Raw genomic sequence first — 22,503 nt, forward strand, 5'->3', positions numbered from 1 at the left:
AGCTGCTGGGAGAAACGGGACCAAAGGAGACGCGTGAATGTTCGTGCTGTGGTGTGAAGAGCCCAGTAGCCACCTCTGTCTAGAAGTGTGTTCTGTGATACTGAGTGCTGCACATGCTAGGCAGTGTATATGTAGGCTTTCCTTTTGGAAAAGATGTATCCTTTCCAATGTGTCAAAAGAATGGATGTAGGTGATGTGGTAGCTGGTGTTAACCAGGCATATACATTAACTATTAATTAATTATTTCTTTTTTAATGTTTTTGTAGGTGTGTTGATCTTGATTTTAGGTGCTGAAAGCTGATCCTTCCTCTTCCAAGATGGCATTTGTTTCAGCACAAGGGCCTACGGTGGTGGACCAAACCACTTTGATGAAAAAATACCTTCAGTTTGTCGCTGCTCTTACAGATGTCAATACACGTAAGATACTTTTTTTTTCTATTGACAGTCCTTCAGTAGTTTGTTTCACAAACCTTGCAATGTTGTTTAGACAGTTGATAAACGTGTTGAAATCACTTTCAATTCTGTTTGAGTTTTGATTTTTGAAGAAGCAAAATGATGAGTAATACTTACATGAGCCAAAGTGAGCGAGCTCTGTGTGTGTGTGTATGTGCATGTGCATTTGTGTGATGGTTGATTGTGAGAATTGTGTGCCTTATAATTGGGCCGTGATAGCTAAACTGATAAGATCTGATTGCTTCCTTTGATCAATGATCTTGTGTTTTTGTTCATGATGTAGTTTTATATTTAATTTTTTTGCTTGAATTTTCATTTTCAGCTGATGAAACCAAATTGAAAATGATGCAAGAAGTCAGTGAGAATTTTGAGGTAAATATAAACACACCCAAACCCAACAACCGAAATAAGAAGACCCCACTAAACCCCCCCAACTTTCTGAAATGACAGTCTTCCTTGTGCTTAATATATGTTGGTTTTGATTTCTGATGTTATGTTTTTAAAATATTAATATTAGTATCTTGTGACTTATAACAATATAAATCATAAGTCAGTGATTTTAGGTTTGTATTTAGGAATTAGCTAGGTTACTGAACAATTACAGTGTTTGTACTGGGAGAGCTCTTTCATTCTCAAATCTTTATTCAGTAAGGATTTAAATAAAGGTGAACAAACAGATTTTTCTTCCATTTTGAATATACAATTTCTGTATTTAAAGCTTTCTTTTATTTAGTTCAAATGTTTATTGTGCCCTCACGAAGCAGAAGCCTCTCTGATTCCTGTGAGTAGTTCTATAGTATAGAAGCAAGGGAGGAGTTGTCAGATGCACAATCTGTCATCAGAGATGGAGATGGCTCCCATGACATCTTTTGCATAGTGGTGGATCATCAAGTTTAGATGAGCAGCAGAAAAAAAGTGAGGCAAAAGTTAATCCAAGCCTGTGTCAGCAGAAATTATACTTTAGTTCAATACTTAGTTATTATTTGTCTGTTCTGAAGTTATGGATAACTTGTTATTTTGTAGAATAAGTGCAGGATATTAGAATGTAATTATCTCTTTATCTAGCTTTTTAGTCATGTTGTGATTAAAAAAAAGTGCTACTGCGGTGACATATTCTGTCCTTAACTGCTTTTTTTGAAGTGATCTTGCATAGTCCATGATAAGGAAACATAAACACACATACTAGTCCAGTTCAATGTCTTTGGATATTTTAAAGCAAGCTTTATGCTAGGTTGCATCCAGTAGGTGCTGGATGTTGAAAGCTGTGCCCATTTTAGTTGTTTCGGTGGAATAAATTCAGAGCTGGTATAACTGTATTACAAAAAAAACCAACCCAAAGGTTAAAGGCTTAATCCTTGCTTAGTGTGTTTAAGTGATTAAGTAGATGTCTGTTCTGCATCTATATGCACATGGAGAGCATGCTACAGAGCTTCATATTACCATAAGTGACAATCTAAAAATATCTGTGTGGAGTTTTGTATCTGTTCAAGCTGACCTGCCATCTCTGACAAAATTTATCTGTCTAAAAGAATAGTTTTAACAGCTTAGTCTAATGATCTATTTAGACTCTGATAGCTTAGTTGATTCTCTTTGCTTTTGTTTTCAGTAGGGAAGAACTTGTTCAATAATTCTTTTGATAATGTTCACTTGGAACTCACTTGGTTCTGTAGTGTGGTCCTACACAAAGAGGTGGTGAATTGACTTGTGCAGAAGTACAGATCTATTTGCTGGAAAGTACTTGAGGGAGCAAGAGGAGCTACTAATATAGTGGTAGTTTCCTTTTTCCTTTAGAGGTTGAGTGCAGTATTGTTGCATTTTGTGCAACAATAAAGTATGCTAGATGGTTTCTTTTCATATTCTGTTTCCATAGTCTCCTTATTAACTCTATTGCCTACTTCAGTTCCCAATAGGTATAAAGTTCCTCAGGTTGGGGGTTTTTTTTTACTTCTTTTTAAAAATTAGCAGTTTGTTCAAATTCTGTTGGCTGCATTATTGATCAGGATGTCTTGCTAGTTAGGGGTAGAACTGAAGATCGATTGATGATTCTGGAGGACTTGTGGAAGTGAGGTTTAAAACTGACGTGCTTCACCTTAACATTATCTGCTTGACAGTGCCAGTTGTTGGGTTGGTTGGTAGGTGCTCTTCTGGGCTAGTAGAGGATATTGCTCTTCTAAACCAGTTTCTGGATGGACACACTTGACAGTTTTGAATCTTGTTTCTGAGAAATTACTTGTTTGAGGGGGATTTTATTTCCTTCATTTCTTCATAGATGTTCTGGATTCCAGATGGGAAAGAGGAATGTATTCGTTGTCTTACCAGTCTCCGGCTTGGAGGAGAAAAAACTTCCAGAATCAGCCTCTGTTGCTGCTTCTGATGTTTTGTGCCAGCAACGTTATTCTGAACTTGGTTTAGAGTAGTGGGGGTTTTAGTTTCTTGTATGGTTCATATAGGTAGCAGGAATGATGCTAATTTTTTACTCTTTGCTGTTTAGCAGTTATGGGGAAAGTGCTTTCAGAAATTTAAGCTGGATTCATGAAGGTATACTTTCCCTTGAATGGATTTGTGAGCTGTTTTCCAAGAATGCAGCAATACCTGTTTCATTTCTTGTTGGAAACTTTTTCATTCTTGTTGGAAACTTCCTCCAAAGGAGAACCATTCTCATGGCATAAAACTTGGGGAGGTTAGGAATCATTCAATGTTGGAAAGACTATAGGGGAGGTGAAGGAAGAGAAGATGCAGACAGACTTTCTTTGAAAGACCTTTGAGGTGAAGATGCAGGCTAATCTGTTGTTCATATCATCCCATCTTGCATTGTTGTGGTTTAACCCCAGCTGGCAGCTATCTCCGCACAGCTGCTTGCTCACCCCCTTTGGTGGGATGGGGGAGAGAATTGGAAGGACAAAAGTGAGAAAACTCATGGGCTGAGGTAAAGACAGTTGAACAGGTAAAGCAGAAGCTGTGCACGCAAGCAGAGCAAAACAAGGCATCTGTTCACCACTTCCCGTCGCAGGCAGGTGTTCAGCCATCCCCTGGAAAGCAGGCCTCCATCACACGTAGCGGTGACTTGGGGAAGACAAATGTCATCACTCCGAACATCACTTCCTTCCTTTTTCTCCCCTAGATCTGTATGCTCAGCATGATATCTTATGGTATGGAATATTGCTGGGGTCATTTGGAATCAGCTATCCTGGCTGTATCCCCTCCCAACTCCTTGTGCACCCCCAGCCTCCTCGCTGATGGGGTGGGGTGAGGAGCATAAAAGGCCTTGACTCTGTGTAAAGCTTAAGAATGATAAAAACATCTCTGTGTTATCAACACTGTTTTCAGCACAAATCCACAACATAGTCCCCTTGTAGCTACTGTGGAGAAAATTAACTCTACCCCAGCCAAAACTAGCAAGTGCATTTAAAATGCTTTGTGCCTTTCTTATGATATTCTGCTTTCTTGAAAGCCCTTGAGATAAAAAAACCCTTGGTTTATATAGTGCCTAGTGTAATAAAATTTATGGTTGCACATTACAATATCTTACTGCAAAGTAGAGAATAGTAGTGGAAATCCATAAAACGAGGTGGCTTTGTAAGACTTTAATTTAAGGAGTAATGTGAATAAACCTCTGAAATACCCATACAGATTTTTCAAAAGAATGCTGCATTCTTATTTTACCTGTAGTAGATGACCAGTGTGTTTCTGCATCACAGCTGCTTCAGAGAACTGCCTGTGCAGGTACATAATCTATAGCTGAGTTTCCAGGTAAACCTCACAGTGGTCAGTTAGATTATTTTTCAAGGCGGATGCAGGAGTTGCAGATGGAGGAAGCTGGCTCATCAAATATTTCTTCTGGTTTCACAAGTGGACACTAGTGCAATATGGAATGTAACGCTTAGTTTGGGTGATGTACACATACTTGCAGAAATGTACACATATTTGTAGAAATAACTAAAATCTCAGTTTAACAGTGCCTGAAAAGTCTTGGGAATCCTAAAGCAATGAAATTGCTTTAGGATTGGAGAAGAGAGGTTAATCTGTATTCAGTTTTGTTTTTCACTAATAGTGCTCTGTAGTGTATCAGTAAACGCAAAATCACTGTATTAAGAAGTTACTGAAAGCGTTTAATAGTGGCTTTGAATGTAACTTAATATCTATTCCTTTTTTGCCGTTGTTTTTTGTTTTGTTCTTAATTAGAATGTGACATCATCTCCTCAATATTCTACATTCCTGGAACACATCATCCCTAGGTTTCTTACCTTCCTACAGGATGGAGAAGTTCAGTTTCTGCAGGAGAAGCCAGCACAGGTAAACTGGAGCATCTCTTGCCTTTTTAGGAATGTATACAGCAGACTACTTGTTTGGTACTTGGTTAACCAAAGCTGATGTATGTGTAGACTTTGTTCTTAAAAATAGATCTGTAGTTTGGTAGGAAATTGAAAATGTCCAGTTTCTAAATAAGTTAGTTACAAACTTTGTAAGTCTGGCTTGTACAAAAAATGAGAAAAAACTATGTGCAACAGAATTGTTTTTCTCACTGCAATATGAAGTCAGATTACTGACTGCACTGTGGAATGAAAGGGAGAAGTTGAATCTATTGCGCTAAATACTTCAGTTCCTTAAAAAGTCTAACAACTTCCATTTTCCAGCTGTGAATTTGTTAGATTTGATTAGATATGTGGATAGTAGGAAGCATTATGTGTTTGTGTACAACATCTTTGTAAACGATTGACCACTGGAGGACTTAGTGTTCAGTAAAAAAAACATACAAGCTCTGCTTGAAAACGTTCTTCTTAACCAGCTTCTGAAGTGTTCCATGAACTCATAGTTCTGAAGGTTTAATAAGTCCACACAAAGTAAAATGGCTATTTTCTTTTTAAGCATGCAGAAGTGTTAAGCTGAAAACATGTCACAACTGGTGGTTGTTTTTTTTTCTTTTCTGTGGGCTTTTAAAAAGTTCTATCACATCTTTATCTTTTTTTCTGTGTTTTTTTTCAGCAACTCCGAAAGCTAGTGCTTGAAATAATTCACAGAATACCAACAAATGAGCATCTTCGTCTTCATACCAAAAATATTCTGTCTGTGATGTTTAGATTTCTAGAGGTATTTTTTTTCTCTTGCAACAGTTTCAAATTTTCAGAAAGCTTTTCGTTTTCTTTCTTCAGCTCCAAAAATGGTTGGGAGTAGGATTTTTAATAGCTGTGCTTCTGGGGCAAGAGTGGAAGGGTGTGATATTTAGGCTTCACCAGTGTAATTCCTTACTATGTACAGGTTTTCTGCATGTTCTCTTCTGCCCTTTAGAAACTTGGATTTTACAAATGCAAGGAGTGTTCTCATACTAGACAAGGTTTCATTCATGAATGCTTTTCTGGCAGATACCTTATTCTAGAGACTCTGTTTTGTTTCTTGCTTTTGAAGCTCACAAGAAAAAACCTGATCTATTTGGAGGTGTCTAGGTGCGTAAATAGCCTCACTTGTGCGTCTATCTGTGGGGCAATAGAAACAGGTCTGATGGTATGGAGCGGCTGAAACTTCTGTTTTTTGTTCAAGTAGGAGTGAGTTTAATTTTAGCCATGCTCTAAGGCTGCAAGGTAAAGTTATATCAAAGTGAAGTCATCTTGCTCATGAAAATTAATATTGATGGGGCACTTGGAGGTTGCTGCATACACTTTTAGAAGGTTTTGAAGTACTTATGCAGTAGTTGAAGAATGTAGCAGTAGGCTCACTGTAGATTCTCTTTTCAGACGGAGAATGAAGAAAATGTACTGATTTGCTTAAGAATAATTATTGAATTGCACAAGCAGTTTCGACCAGCAATCACTCAAGAAGTAGGTCATACATCTTGTTATATGTTATAGAACTTAATGTCATGGTATTTTGTTCAGGTGGGTTGTTTTGTTTGTTTTTTTTTTTCCTGATGTCCTTTCTATATTGGCTGACCTGTTGTGGTAACCATATATTATTTATTTACCTTAAAATAATATTTGGATTGCATAGTGCCAGCACCCCTGGGGAAAACCCAAACTGTTAAAGCTTAGTTGTCTTTGCCTTAAGTGTTTATGGACAAAATGATTAAATTGAGGAATAAAATTCCCACAGAAGGGAAGAGAATTGGTGCCTTTTTAGTATATGAAGGGAAAAATCCTGAAAAAGGAGTGTTATGATTGTTCCCCTGCTTCTCTCCTGTGACTCATGAAGGAGCATTTGAAAGTTTTCATTTTTATTCTCTTGCTTTCTTTCCATGATTTTCTCCTGGGAAGGCTTAGTTGGTTTGTAGTAATTATTTCAAACAATACTGTGTTGGGACTATGTTGAGATGGTAGGTAAATTGGATTCTTTCCAAGTGCAATTTGAATGAATATTGGCAAAACAGAAGGAATAATTAAGTACTTTCAGATTCTTTTTAAATATCATGAAAAATATACTCCAGTATATGTATATATATATGAAGATTTTATGTAATTGTACTGTTAATACAGAGTTTCTAGAACAGTGAAAACCTTTTCTTTATGGTAAACTGATTTCTTCCTTACTAGATCCATCATTTTTTGGACTTTGTGAAACAGATTTACAAGGAACTTCCAAAAGTAGTGGTAAGCTTTTTATTTCTTAAATTGCTCTTGCTATAGTCAGACAGCTAGTTTTTATTTCTTAATTTTATCTCTAAAAGATATTAACATAATTACTTTTGTATCTAGTGATACAAAGTAAACACAGTTTTAATAAAAACATTTAACAAAAATACATCTAAACGAGAGAAACTTAGATCTTGAATTAACCTTCTGTTTGTAGCACGCTATTACTAGTAGGAGAGGAAACAGGTAAACTTGAGGCAAACTTGTCTAATAAAGCACTAGTCAGTTGACCACAGTGGTTTTCATGTAGCCAAATATCTTTTTTTGGGGAAAGGGTGAGGTGATGTACTTTCCAGCAGCGGATAGAGCTCTTCAGCGTGCTTGACCTCTGTGGAGGTCATCACCTGCTTTTCCTCACTGGTACAGAGCATCTGTTTGGATGTTTTTCTTTAGCAAAAGAACCACTGTGGTTGGGGATGCTTCTCCACTGCTTGCTGCAGTGGGAGTGGAAGGTTGCAGGGTATGTCCGTAGCCTTAGTAGATCCTGTGGTATGAACATCGTGTGCAGAGAACTAAAACCTGCCCACAGTTAGTTGTAGGGGGAAATTATATGGTTGAATTCTAATGAGATTAATGGCTTTTTGACTGTTATTAGCAGCATTATATTTTTTTCTGCTGTTTGCTTGTAGAATCGGTATTTTGAGAATCCTCAGGTGATTCCAGAGAACACCGTTCCTACTCCCGAAATGGTTGGCATGATTACAACGATTGTGGTGAAAGTAAACCCTGAGCGAGAAGATAGTGAAACGAGAACCGTAAGTATTCAACTGCTCTTTAACTGTGACACTGGCTGTATCACAATATCCGAAATCATAAGGGCAGGTAAAGATAATAAGCTTTCTTCTTGCTTGTTCTTACCAAGTTTTATTTGTAGAAGCTGATTGAAAACTTTTCAGATATTTTCTATGCAGCTATAGTTACAGCATTTTTATGTAGTATAATACCAAATGGTTTTGTGCTTTTAAAATGTTATTATCACTAAGTATAGTGCAATTAAACTGAGTAGTTTCTTTAAAACTGTATTTCAAATACTTTTTTGAATTAATAACTGCTTATAACACATGTATTCTTTCTTTCAGCATTCTATAATTCCCAGAGGATCTTTATCTCTAAAGGTCTTGGCTGAGCTACCTATTATTGTTGTTCTTATGTATCAGGTTAGTATACTCCAGTATTTCACATACGTGTATATATATGCATATGTGCTTTTTGTTACTGAATGGCTTGTGAGCTTCTGCTGGCTAACATATTAGTGAAAATGAATGTAATGTGGTTTTGAGATTATAATATGGTCTAAAAATAAGCTGCGGAGATTTCTCCATTTTTTCTGATTAGCTCTCAAATAAGTTGACTGTGACTGTGACCTGTACATTTCTCTAATAATACTTTATTTTTATTTTTTTTAAGCTCTACAAATTGAACATTCATAATGTAGTAGCTGAATTTGTGCCCTTGATAATGAACACTATTATAATACAGGTTTCTGCTCAAGCAAGGTAAGAGCATTTTAAAAGTATTGTCATTTGGGATAAACTACTTCAATATGCCGTTCACTGTTGCCCAAAATACTTGTCTTGTATCCTGTGGTTTTCGCTTCTATTGGTAATGAAGAGTTTCTGGCACAAATCTGTATTACCACAGATAGTATGTGGTGGAGACCATGTTAGCTGAGACACTTGCTGTTGTTTAATCTTTACCACCAGTGGTACATTTTTTGTCTTCCAAGTTTTAGCATAGGTGAAGCCTTGTGATGTTGCAGATATGGGTGCCACTTTTTCTGCTTCAGATAGATGTTTATAAGGAGCAGCAAATGGTGCTGAGCAGGGCAGCAGGAGTAAAATCTCTGTCTTTTCCTAGCTGCCTGGATGATCTGAATAAATGGGTGAAGCTTGAGAAAGACAGACAAGTCTGTGGGAATGAATATTGCTTAGGAGAAAAAAAACTTAGCCTGGTTGGGGGAATGGAGCCAAGTGTTTGATGCTAATGTGTTGGCTTGGCTTTCTGTAGAAAGTTGAAAATTGTATGGCTGCCTCAGGTCTGTGTGTTTCTGCTTAGAGCATAAGATGCTGGGAATGGGAATGGCAGAGAGCTTGTTGAAAGTGAGCTCTCCCATGATGATTTTACTCCCTTATGAAGCAAAAACCTCACTACAAGATGATTTAATTTGAAACTTCTGTGAATTTTTTGAACAAAGGTATTAAAGAGGAGGAACAAAATCGTAACCGCTGTTCAATTTAATTTCAGGCAACATAAACTTTATAACAAGGAATTGTATGCCGATTTTATTGCTGCTCAAATTAAAACATTGTCTTTTCTGGCTTACATCATAAGAATTTACCAGGTAGGTTGCATTTTTGTTGCTTTGTTACTGCTAGTGCAGCAGATCTCTAATTACTTTATGTCAGGCAAGTGTCCAGCATGACTGCAGCGCAGCAGGGATTGGAGAGAAGAGGGTTTGTGTTCCGAATCTGAAGGCAGGGCTATACTTGGTCATCCTTTCAGAAGTATTCTCATGTGAATGCAAAGTAAATATGTGCTGTTTCCCCTGCCCTGGGCATTTATGGAATGGCTATTGTGTTTTAGTTTTACAGGTAGACTTTGTAAAGAGAAACAAGTGAATTTTAATTGACTATTCCTTTGCAAATGTAAAGCAAACCTTTGAAGTAGAATGTCATAACAATTGTATTCATGTTATTTTTTGTTGTAGGAATTGGTGGCTAAATATTCTCAGCAAATGGTAAAAGGAATGTTGCAGTTGCTCTCCAATTGTCCAGCTGAAACTGCACACCTCCGGAAGGAGCTTCTGATTGCTGCTAAGCACATCTTGACAACAGACTTGAGGAGCCGTATGTAGTACTTTTTAAAAATGGATCCATAAACTGGGAAGATTGTAACTATTTATGTGTATTTAAGAGGCATATTGCTTATTATTTGTTTTGGACTATTACATACTTCTGATTGTTTTGGGGGAGTGGGTGTGACTTTTTTTGTTTGTTTGTTTGTTTTATTTTGCATTTTTTCTTTTTCCTTAATAAAATCATCTGAGTGAGCAACTGGCTTTTCTAGCTTTCCAAGGATCTATTGTTCCAAGTAATTACTACTTGATGATAAGCATTTGTAATTGTGCCTATAATTCTATGGATACTTTACAGTAATAATCTTTTAACCTGAGTGAAAGTAGTTCTGTCAAATCCTGATACCATATGTTTGATTCAGCTCATAGTATTTGCCTCTAACCTGAACTTCCCCTGTGTAAGTTTGAAGCCATTACCCCTTGTCCTATCACTACAGTCCCTGATGAAGAGTTTATCCTTGTTAGGCTCCCTTCAGATACTAGAAGGTTGCTATGAGGTCTCCATGCAGCCTTCTCTTCTCCAGGCTGAGTTCTGTAATTAAGTATTGTGGTTACATGCAAAGCTGTTTCTTTGGCTCTTTTTCTAAACTAAAAATAAAACAAATAAAACAACAACCCAAAACTTAATTGTTCTACAGTTTTCAGCCTCTCCTTAATAACTTCTGAACTTGACCAGTTTCAAACCATATTCAGCAGAGGAGTGAGGTCTTAAAGATTTAATTTTCTTCATCCTTTGTGAACTTGGGTTTTGTCTGCTACCCAAACACTATAGTGTCTCCACTGGAGGAATAAACAGCAGTATGAGCTTAGACATTCATTGCCCTTGATCAGCTGTCTGGTGTATTAGCTTACATGTGGATTACGCATCCTTCCAGCCTTGCTCCTGGCTACTTGGCAGCCCAACGTGGATGTGGAGGAGGAAAGGTTTAGAAACATTAAGATGAAAAGGAAAGTGGTATATTAGGAGGAATATGGAGTGTGAGGAAGAGAAGTGGGATATATAGTATGTGGAGATCTGTAGAAGATGAAGCTTTGGTCGTTCTGCTGGTGCAGTTCAACTTATTTGGAAAAATGAGTGCTGAGGGAAGTGTTTAATGTTTGTAAGTCTTGCCATTGTTGTCAGTGAGATAATACTTCAAACTGAGTCTTCTGTGTTGACTGAGAGTTGGTGAATAATGCCGTGTATCTTACTGTGATGCGTTTTGTCTATGTGAAACTTTGTTTCTGATTCCAAAAGAGAGAGTGGAGGTTTAACTGTACTCGCTCTCTCCACTGTTATCACTGTAAACACTGCCCCTAAGAGTACTTCATATCAGCAATGTAGCATGCACATAAATATTAGATGGAGGTTTTAGAACCTAGCTTAGAAGTTAGAATTCACCTTGAATTTAGAAACTTACCTATTTTGTTCCCTACAACCATTTCTTAAAGAGAATCTTGAGATGTCTATTTTAAAAGGCTAGAATGGTTTGTGTGGCATTTCTGAAAGTCTAATGACTGAATATTGCAAACATGTCTTAATTTCAACGTAATACGTTCTTAGGTCATGAAGTTTAATGAGAGTTCAATCAGTAGTCTGGTGTAAACAATTTATTGTTTGCTTTACTGAATTTTTTGTACCAATTCATATTAAGAGTAATAGCAAAACACAGGAATGTTAATGTTAAATGTGTTCAATACACAGAAACTCATTACTGTTTTTCAATTTGCATTTCCTTTGCTTTTTTTGTCAGGATTTGTGGCTTTAACTCTTTGTTCTGGTAACACCAATGCTATTTAGAGTAACTCCTTTTTTAGATTGGTTTGATGATCAAAGGTAGTTCCTTTCCAACTATTTTTTTTACTTACCTTTTTTTCTCCACAGTAGTATTTGTTGGCTATGATTGAATTTATTCATTTCATGACAAGGCTGTGGTGATTGCCTTGTAAAAAAAATAATGGATTATCTTTGCAGTTAAAATCTTTATTTCCATTCTTTGTTTGCTTTTACCACTGTAAGTTTTCCAGATCTCTGCCACACTCGATGCCGATGTTCTCCTTTTATCTTCCTCTATATTTTTGCAGAATGTGACATTCTCTTAAAGCAAAGACAGCTACCATGTTGTCCCTTTGATTTAAATGGACCTCACTGATTCCTTGTCCATTTGAGATTTCATTCAGAAAATGCTGGATTTTAATCTTTAATATTGCTTGGAAATCTGTGGAGAATGAAGGTTGCTGGATATTTCTCTTTCTCTCACTCTTTGCATATTTTTAATAAGATTTAGCTTGTTGCATTGTTTGGAGGCGGGGCAAGTGTCAGTGGAGTTCATAGTCACAAGAGTTTAATTGAAGGTTTCCTTGATTTACGAAGTGTCATTTAGACACTGGCTTTTATAAGCTTCAGGAATGAATTTTGTAATAAAAACACTTTGAGTTAGGTTTAAGTATTTAAGTGATTTCATGCTTAACTGTCTTATTTTGACTATTTCCTTTGTCAGTCATGTATAGCTTTTTCTTTTTTCTCTCTTTTTTTTTAATATAGAATTTATTCCATGTATGGACAAGCTCTTTGATGAATCTATACTTATTGGCTCTGGATACACTGCCCGAGAGACACTGAGGTATGACAGAAAGTTTGGAATAGCTATCTGAGTACCTTCCAGGGCTAGTTTCTTTCAAGGTTTATTAATACTTACAATAATGTCTGTATAAGGTCCTAAATCTTTGCTTTAAGTAACTGATTCTATTAGATTCCAATATTGGAAGGGCTTTTGTTGCTGTAGAGTGTTTGTTGTTGAACACTTTGATGCTGCTGCGTGGTAGTGTGAGTGTAGGGCAAAATGAGATAAACATGAAAATTATTTCATTTTTTGAATTGCAGAGCACAACTGAAACAGTGGTCGCTGTGAAATAACTCAGTATCTTCCTCATATTTCATGAAACTGCCTAAATCTTGTGTGCAGTGTAAAATCTCAAAGAGATTTAAACTATTTTGACAATAAGTACTTTAAAACTTACTCATTCACAATTGCAGAACAAATAAATGGGGAGAATACTTATTTTCTGTGACTTCAGTAGATACTTACATATAGTTTTTATGTGCTTTTGCTGATCAAATGAAAATATGACAACAAGGAGAATTACTTCCTCTTGCTCAAGAATCAAGTGTACCTTACTGACAATATGCATTAGATTTAGAAGTATTCTCTCCACTAGATGCTTAAGCCTGGTATTTGAAAAGAAATGATTTTTAAAATCTGTTTTCATCACTATTTTTGAAATCATGAATCATCAATAATTATCTGTTGTGAAACAGGTTACCAATGCTTCTTAAAATGTGGCTTAAAACATGCTAATTTGCTGTTAACTGACTGTAGGTGAAAATGTGTGCTGGGGATGATGCTCAGCAATGGGGGAAGAAAGATCAGAGAGGTAATATTAGTGTTGTGAGACAGATTAATGCATCTTTGGTTAGATTGTATGGGTTATAGTTCTCTTGTGTAATTAAAAAAGCTGTGTGAACTTGAGATTTGCATGTAAAAATAGAAAACATGGATTTAGAATCTCGGAAATAGCTCCAGGTGGTAATTATTGGTTAAGTGCAGTTAACAACAATCTGAATTGTCCTCAATGTGTTTTCTTCGTTTCTTGTTTTTACTGATAGACCTCTTGCATACAGTACACTGGCAGACCTGGTACATCATGTCCGTCAGCATTTACCACTCAATGATCTCTCCCTTGCTGTCCAGTTATTTGCCAAGAACATTGATGATGAGTCGTTGCCTAGCAGTATCCAGACCATGTCTTGCAAGCTTCTGCTAAATTTGGTAGACTGTATCCGGTCTAAAAGTGAACAGGAAAATGGAAATGGTAGAGATATTCTTATGAGAATGCTGGAGGTATTGATTTGTTTAAAACATTTGATAATAAGTTGAATGTCCTATTTTATAGTACGTTGTCAATCACATTTTACTTTCTCCTTTCTTCAAGAAGTGAGAATATGTAGAAACAGTCTGCATACTGTATTTCATTTCAATATTTCAGAGAAGGGCTTTTTAAAATGCAATGCAGCTGGGATAATATCTCAAGTACAGCTGAGGTGCTTTGCCAACTCAGCTTATTCATTCAGTGACTTGTTTCAAAGCAGGAAACAATGTCTGTGATACTGGAGTAAGAGGATTATCTCACAGGTCCTTGGCATAGCCCATTACAATCTGTAAAATGTGCAATATCTGCACTTTCAAGACCTATTTCAAGATCCTTTTGAGGATCATCTTTATATGGAGGATTTTTGGAGGGTTTTTTTTTTTTGTTACTTTCAAAAATCAGCGGTGCACCTGGGAAGCTGTCATCCATGGTGTAGCACAAGTGAAACACAACCTGCTTACTGTAGCCAAGTTTTAATGGAAGAAGGTTGCCTAGTATTTCTTCTGCCACAACATGAAGATGCATTCAGTTGTAGAGTAAAACAGTAAAACACTTCTAGGGTAAACACTGGTTTAATAATCTCATTTTGGGATGTGAGACCATGTCTTGAAATCTAAATCAAACTGTTGTTAGTGCTTTAAGAAGACAGAGGAGGCTGTGTGGCTGCTTGTTTGGGAGATCTAGGAGTTTTGAATATAGTGGATTCTCTGCATCTTTGACTTTTCTTCTGTCACCGACAGACTGTCACAGTTCTGCATGTACCAGGGAAGAGATTTAGTCATTTTAGTCATCTCCAGATTATTTGGTGTTACCCCTGAACCCTTTTATTTTATTTTTATTTTTTCAAGGTAGCAGTAATTTAGGGAATGGCTTTCATCCTAAATACGGAATACACGTGATGGTACAAGTGAAAGATCTTGATGTTATGCATTATAATGGGTCCTTGATTCCATATTGCTCAAACTGAAGTAGCTTTCTAGTAGGGTTTGTCTTCCAAATAAACTTCTACTTTTTTTTTCCCTATTTTTTGAAAACCCAGTAATGTAGGACAAATGTTTCGTCATTTGTTTATCACCTTAAAATTTGTAATAATATGTGAATTCAGAGAAGATGCATCTAGGCAAGAAGGGAGCATACAGAGCTGTGGTGGTAGTGGGGAAATACCCGAGCAACCAAGCTAAGTCGATCCAGACTTTAAAATCTGGGAAGCACAGAAAACTTTGTGCATCATGTCCCTTGTTTGGTGTCAGCCAAGAGGCAGAAATGTTGGGGACCACTGTTCTGCAGGATTGATTATTGCTTTCTAAAGCTGATATGCTGCATAAAACTAAAACTTAAACCTATAATGCATATGTCTTGTAATACATCATCTGACATACAGCACATACACGTCTGAAAAAATGAGCTTTTTTTGCTTAGTGGTAAATATTTATAGACTGAAATATTAAGTCTTACTTTAAAAAATGAATTAAAATAGCTGTTCATTTTAAATTAATTAGAACTGTAGAGGTCAATTTTTAGTGGATGGTGTTATTAGTTTTCAGCAAATATTTTTGCTTTTAGAACTTGTTAAAAAGTAAGCAAACTACTTTGATACACGTTAACTGAACATGTTACATGTTTGCTGTCATTGGGTGACTCCAGAAATACTGATGTAAATTTTTTTATCTTGCTATGCTGACTTGAATTTATTAGTATTTTTAAATTTAGAATGATTATTGGAGAAGAAACTTACTTTCTTTTTTCTCCCCCTCCCTGCTCTTTCATTTGGCTTTCCCATTTTTGCCCTAGGTTTTTGTTCTGAAATTTCACACTATAGCACGATACCAACTGTCTGTAATCTTTAAGAAATGCAAGCCACAGTCTGAACTTGGGGCTGCTGAAGCCGTGTTGCCTGGAGTACCAACAGCAGCAAATGCAGCTCCTGTTCCTGTTCCATCTCCTGCTCCAGCCACTCCAGTGGCCCCTGCACCAGTACCTGTGTTTGAAAAACAAGGGGAGAAAGAAAAAGAAGATAAACAGACATTTCAGGTCACAGATTGTCGAAGCTTAGTGAAGACTTTGGTCTGTGGTGTCAAGACAATCACGTGGGGCATAACATCATGCAAAGCTCCTGGTGGTAAAACTGCCTAATATTTAATTACATTGATCTTTTGTAATTCTACAATTAAAACAATGAAAATACCTTTTTTTAATGGTTAACCACTGCTTTATTCTTTATCTTCTTTCAGAAGCACAATTCATTCCCAATAAGCAGTTGCAACCTAAGGAGACTCAAATCTATATAAAACTGGTAAAATATGCAATGCAAGCTTTAGATATTTATCAGGTATGTAAGCAGGCCATTTAGCACTTTTATTTGTACAGTTACTGTGTGTTAGATCTTTTAATAAGGAATTGTCAGCTAAAAGACAAATGTCGTGACGTATGTTTTCATTAAGTCTTTAATTTCAGGATCACAGCTGTTGGGGAAATTTTATGAATTCCAAAGTACTTACAATTCACCAGGAACAAGTTATTTTCTTAACAGCTGTAATTGTCTGTGTTTATACAGGCAGGTCAGACTGAAAGCAGTTGTTTTTTATGTGGTGGTTTAAATGTCTTCAAGAGATAGTTTAGCTATCAGTTGAAGTATTCACATGGCTACATTTGCCTTCTGTAGCTACACATAGCACTGATGAAATGTAAATGTACATGATTTGGAATTAAGTAACTTTGCGAATATACTATGATATCTCATAGTATATGAGATATATCAAAAAGCTGTTGGCTTTTTCCACTCCTGACTTAATGGTTTTAAAACCTGTGGTCAAACCACTCTATTCTAATACTTCCATTGGCACCGTTGGCTCTTGTGGCCCAACTTCTAATTGTGTGGGGCTTCATGTGAAACCTGTAAAATGCCTTTTCTTTTTTCAAAGGGTATCCTAAGAATAGCAGAGGGAAAAAGTTATTCAGTTCTGTAACCAATCTATGTGTGTTCTCAATTCCTGTAGGTCCAAATAGCAGGAAATGGACAGACTTATGTTCGAGTAGCAAATTGTCAGACAGTCAGAATGAAAGAGGAAAAGGAAGTTCTGGAGCATTTTGCTGGTGTGTTCACAATGATGAACCCTTTAACTTTTAAAGAAATCTTTCAAACTACCGTTCCTTATATGGTGGAGCGAATCTCAAAAAACTATGCTCTTCAGGTATTATGTTTTTGTTTACTTTTTTCAATTGATAATAAATGGCATCCAGGAAATAGCTTATGCCTGAAAGTACATAAGGCTGATACAGAATTAGAAATAATAATGTTGAAATTAGCCTGCAAGATTTGAAGAGGTTTATAAAAATACTTTGTGAAGATGGGTATTCAAAACCTTTCCATACCAAGTTTAGAAAGTATGAATAGAATCACACAGAATCATAGAATTGTTGGTGTTGGAAGGGATCTCTGGAGATCATCTAGTCCAACCTCTCTGCCAAGGCAGGGCCTTCTAAAGCAGGAAGGTGTCCAGGCGGGTTTTGAATGTCTCCAGAGAGAGAGAGTCCATGACCTCCCTGGGCAGACTTTGTTCTTGAAAGGTGTTGAACATGGTGGAGTTCTTGTTTTGTTCAGGTGATTGTGTTAATGTTCTACTGTTTTGCAGAATACAAGTCCTATCTTGCACATTTAAAATTAAACTTTAAACTTGAATACTTAATAGTTAAGTTACAGGCATGGTTTTTGCCACTGAGGATAATGTGAATCACTTGGGTAGCAGTGGAGATGGGGAAGGAAATTTGTCTTAGTTTTTTGTTTTAAATGGGTAGTGCATTTGTGCATTTGTTCTTTTCAGTATAGCAACAATAACTCCTTTGTCATTTCCTTCTATAGATTGTTGCCAATTCCTTCTTGGCAAACCCTACTACCTCTGCCCTCTTTGCAACGATTTTGGTAGAGTATCTTCTGGATCGGCTGCCAGAAATGGGCTCTAATGTGGAACTCTCCAATCTGTATCTCAAGCTGTTCAAGTTAGTCTTTGGCTCAGTTTCGCTATTTGCAGCTGAAAATGAACAAATGCTGAAGGTAAAGGTCATTTGTGTTAAAACCAAAAAAATCTGTTTTGACTTAATACATTCTTCAGATGCCTGAAGAAACTTAGTATTACACTGTCTAACATTTGATAGTCTTTTCACGTTTGAATCACTATTAATGGTACATCTCCATTTTTTCCAAAAGGCAGGTACATTGCCTTATTTATAAAAGATGGTTTCTGTGAATGTTTGCTTCATATTTGAAGCTATAAAGTGATTTACTAATTATGAATATAAATGACTGACATGTATGTGTGATCTTATTAGGACTGCAATAAACCTGTGTAACTTCATGGTCAGGATATGCATATCTTGCATATTTTTTGTTCCCTTTGTTTCCATATTAACTTAAGACTTTTGCTTAGACTGAAATCGCTCTTTTTTTTCCTTTTGTGTTGTTGAATCTTGTTAATTCATGTCATATTCAGTGACATTTATCTCTTCAGTTAGATATTTCTGTGCTCTCAAAAAGTCTGCATTAAAGGATGCTATTTCTGTTATTGACATCATACTGTCTTTGTAGTCCAAGGATTTATTTATGTTGATGAGATCATCTCATTATTCAATGAGCTTAGAAATACTGAGCTTGAAGCAAGAGTGTTCTGTTCTTATGGAAGTAAGAGCTGCCTATACCCAGAAAAACCATTAAGATATTAGTTGAGCACTGCCTCTTCTCTCATAATTTCTCTCCATGTCTCTTCCTTTTGCTTTAGAATAAACAATATTCTGATGCACGTAACTGTGTGATAATAATTTCTGTGCTTAACAATTTGTTACAGCAGGATTAGTTCAGTTTTCTGGGTAGAACAGAATGGGGACTACTAATTTTCCAGGTTCTTTGGAAGACAAAATAATATGAAACAATATTCATAGAATCTTGCTTGAATTCTTCTAGTTTGTCATCGGAATCAAGGTCATTTGGATTTCATAAGCTAGAGATCCAATTTAAAGAGTGTGATGTACTACCTTCACAGTTTCACGCTTCTGTTACCTTTTTTGTTTCACAGGATTGATGACATGGGCCTTGGGTAGACAATTTAATTGAATGATGAAAGCTATTTGCAGCATTTGCATAGCAATGTAGAAAGCTTTTAGACATTAATAAAATTCAGAATTGTATCACTGTTTGTCCCTGATCTGTGAGACTTGTATTTATCAACTGTTTTTAATGATTTCTGCAAACTGTTGATGTCTGTAGAGAGGCCACCAGTTCCATTACCATTTTTTGACTTGTAAAAGTTTGCTTTCAAAGTGAAGTTTTAGCATTCACAAAAACCTAAGAATCAGTGATGAAGTTCGATCAGGAGTAGATTAATATTGTGTCATTCTGACACTTCTGATTTCTGCTATGCATCTCTGGACAAATATTTTTAATTGTGTCAGATTTGCAGAAGATTTTTTGTTATAATAAAGTTACTGCTTGGAGTAGCAAGCAGGCTTGGTTGTTTGACTAATATGAAAACAGGAATTAATTAAAAAATGCTTAGTGTTCAAATACAGATTTAATTTTTAACTGTTTCAGTAGTGGTATAGAATTAGAGTGGTATCAGAGTAGTTGGAATAGCTGAAGGTTTTTGATCTGAAAAACTTGTTGCATGCTAGAATTGTACAGTACAACGATGATAATACTTTATTAATCTTCAAGTTTACTTTTTTTTTATAGCCACATTTGCACAAGATTGTGAACAGCTCTATGGAACTTGCACAGACTGCCAAAGAGCCCTATAACTATTTCCTGCTACTCAGAGCGCTGTTCAGATCTATTGGAGGAGGCAGTCATGATCTGTTGTATCAAGAATTCTTGCCGCTCTTACCAAACTTACTGCAAGGTAGAACAATACCGTCTTTCCCCACCCTAGTTTCTGATCTTTTTATGTAAATATTAGTAATAAAGTTATATTATGGAATTAAAAAACCCCAAAACTAAAGCCCTAACCCTGACAAGTAGTTTCTGATTTTTAGCAGTTGATGAAATATCTTGAATGTGGCTTCTTTTCATTTACTGTCAGCTCCTTCAGGCTCCATAGTTTTGGCTGCTTCACAATTTCTGCTGCTTGTTTTTCTGCTTTTCATTGTGGGGCTGTTGGGTTTCTGTTGTTTCTATCATTTTTTTTTTTGCTTGGATAGCTTTGTTAGCATGCAGCATTGGGGGATAAGAGTAACAGGAGAAGCAGTAGTGCCAGGCCATCACTGGTTCTGTGGGTAGAATATTACAGAGAAGCTCTGGTTGTCCTGCTGTTGAGAGCACGTGTATGCACCTGCAAGAGCATGATAAATATAAATGCAGATAGTGTCAGTCTGCAAAAAAAAAAAAAAAAATGGAAATAACTGTCAGTTTCTTTGAGCATTTGTGCTTGCAAGAACCATGTTTCAGAGATACGGTGAGCACGGAAATGTGGAGAACTACTTAAACCTATGGACAAGCTAATGGGGACACCTGGATTGGCACAAGCCCAGGCACAGCTACAGGGTGGGCAGAGAAGAGATTCAGAGCAGCCCTGTGGAGAAGGACTTGGGGGTGGTGGTTGATGAGAAGCTTGACATGAGCTGGCTGCAGGGTGTGCTTGCAGCCCAGAAACCAACCGTATCCTGGGCTGCATCAAAAGAAGTGTGACCAGCAGGTCGAGGGAGGTGATCCTGCCCCTCTACTCTGCTCTTGTGAGACCCCACTTGGAGTATTGTGTACAGTTCTAGTGTCCTCAACATAAAAAGGACATGGAGCTGTTGGAGCAAGTCCACAGGAGGGCCACAAGGATGATAAGAGGGCTGGAGCACCTCCCTTATGAAAACAGGCTGAGAAAGTTGGGACTGTTCAGCCTGGAGAAGAGAAGACTGCGTGGAAACCTCATAGCAGCCTTCCAGTATTTGAAGGGACTCTTCATAAGGATGCTGGGAAGGGACTCTTTATTAGGGACTGTAGTGGTAGGACAAGGGGTAATGGGTTCAAACTTAAACAGGGGAAGTTTAGATTAGGTATAAGGAAGAAGTTCTTTACAGTGAGGTGGTGAGGCACTGGAGTGGGTTGCCCAAGGAAGCTGTGAATGCTCCAACCCTGGAGGTGTTCAAGGCCAGGCTGGGCCGAGGCAACGGCAACATGGTTTAGTGCGAGGTGTCCCTGCTCATGGCAGGGGAGTTGGAACTAGATGATCTTAAGGTCCTTTTGAAACCCAAACCATTCTATGATTCTGTGATTCCAGGAATGAGTAATCCAGTGGTTCCCATGTACAGTGGCAATTTTTACTGTGGTTAGCAAATACGTGTATTATCTATAGATCATTATATAACATGTCAGTGTAGAAGTGCTAGCTAGGTTTATGAAAACTTGATGGGGAGAAAAAGAAGTTGGGGAATGTGCTTAGTCTGTATGGGACAGTGAATGTACTTGAACTCATTTAATATTTCTTTTCAGGATTCCAGATATTTCAAAACCAATTTGTTCTGTGTGGATTTTTTTTTTGTTGTTGATGCAAGGCTGAGGTTTGAGTTAAATTATCTTTTTCTGGTTTTCAGCTGTATTCAAATGCTACTTTATTCAGTCTAATATTGAATTTTAGGATATGCATAGATATTCCTTTTGTATATGCATGTACCTACAAAAGCATTCACTGCCTAAAATCCTTAGTTGTAAGTTAAAATTGTGAATGGTATTACTTTTTGTAACTATGTTATCTGCAGAGCTTTACAGAATTTAGAGATGTGAGGTTATTCTGAATTTAGGAAACAGCAGTTTTTAACTATAAACTGCCTTTTTCCTTTGCATAACTTCTCAATGATTTTCAGGACTTAATATGTTGCAAAGTGGCCTTCATAAACAACACATGAAAGACTTGTTTGTAGAGCTCTGCCTCACTGTGCCGGTTCGTTTGAGCTCATTGCTGCCTTACCTGCCAATGTTGATGGATCCCTTGGTGTCGGCTCTCAATGGATCTCAGACCCTGGTTAGCCAAGGCTTGAGAACTCTTGAATTGTGTGTGGATAACTTGCAGCCAGACTTTCTGTATGATCACATTCAGCCAGTTCGAGCAGAGCTAATGCAGGTAAACATGTTGTTTCCCGTTAGACCACAAGAGGTCACTGATTCACTAAATATTATTAGAAATCTGGGTGAACCTTTAGTTATAAAAACTTAAATCTGTCATAAGAACCATACCAGTCTGGTGTGTTTGTAAAAGGCCAGTTCGTGGTGTGTTGTTGGCAAATATGTGTGTTATCTATAGATCATTATATAACATGTCAGTGTAGAAGTGCTAGCTAGGTTTATGAAAACTTGATGAGGAGAAAAAGAAGTTGGGGAATGTGCTGAAAACTGTGAAAAATTTGAAAGTGAATTGTTTCTTCTGTACCCCCTGTTAAAGTTAAGACTTTAACAGGATGTATAGTTAAGAGTTGGAATTAAAGTAGCAAAGAGTTGGGTTAAAGTTATTTAGTAGCAAGAATATTACAATGTTTAAGATGAGTTGGTACAGAAAATGATTAAAATTTTTTAGTTTTAAAAAACCCTAAATCCCAACAACAAAAAACCCCAATCAAACCACATAAGCTTATTACCTTCAGCATATCATGATTGACAGCTATATGCAGTCTTACATATACAGTGAAGATGATATG

At 36.8% G+C, this 22,503-nt stretch overlaps 1 protein-coding gene across 1 annotated transcript in view; it reads left to right on the forward strand.

Moving 5' to 3' along the window:
- Positions 1-317: 317 nt before the first annotated feature.
- The window catches only part of TRRAP (transformation/transcription domain-associated protein), a gene marked incomplete at its 3' end in the record, with an annotated part of 48,139 nt that continues 25,953 nt past the window's right edge, over positions 318-22,503 (forward strand). The window contains exons 1-19 of the mRNA XM_010011252.1: positions 318-417; positions 776-825; positions 4,636-4,746; positions 5,437-5,541; positions 6,183-6,266; positions 6,975-7,031; positions 7,703-7,828; positions 8,153-8,230; positions 8,481-8,569; positions 9,318-9,414; positions 9,781-9,919; positions 12,452-12,530; positions 13,574-13,808; positions 15,628-15,955; positions 16,068-16,165; positions 16,833-17,027; positions 17,696-17,887; positions 19,559-19,724; positions 21,676-21,932. Coding sequence (XP_010009554.1) covers positions 318-417; positions 776-825; positions 4,636-4,746; positions 5,437-5,541; positions 6,183-6,266; positions 6,975-7,031; positions 7,703-7,828; positions 8,153-8,230; positions 8,481-8,569; positions 9,318-9,414; positions 9,781-9,919; positions 12,452-12,530; positions 13,574-13,808; positions 15,628-15,955; positions 16,068-16,165; positions 16,833-17,027; positions 17,696-17,887; positions 19,559-19,724; positions 21,676-21,932 — 2,586 coding nt within the window. The remainder of the gene's footprint in view (positions 418-775; positions 826-4,635; positions 4,747-5,436; positions 5,542-6,182; positions 6,267-6,974; positions 7,032-7,702; positions 7,829-8,152; positions 8,231-8,480; positions 8,570-9,317; positions 9,415-9,780; positions 9,920-12,451; positions 12,531-13,573; positions 13,809-15,627; positions 15,956-16,067; positions 16,166-16,832; positions 17,028-17,695; positions 17,888-19,558; positions 19,725-21,675; positions 21,933-22,503) is intronic.

This window comes from Nestor notabilis, unplaced genomic scaffold, assembly GCF_000696875.1.
Source record: "Nestor notabilis isolate BGI_N333 unplaced genomic scaffold, ASM69687v1 scaffold15673, whole genome shotgun sequence".
Taxonomy (NCBI): Eukaryota; Metazoa; Chordata; class Aves; order Psittaciformes; family Psittacidae; genus Nestor; species Nestor notabilis.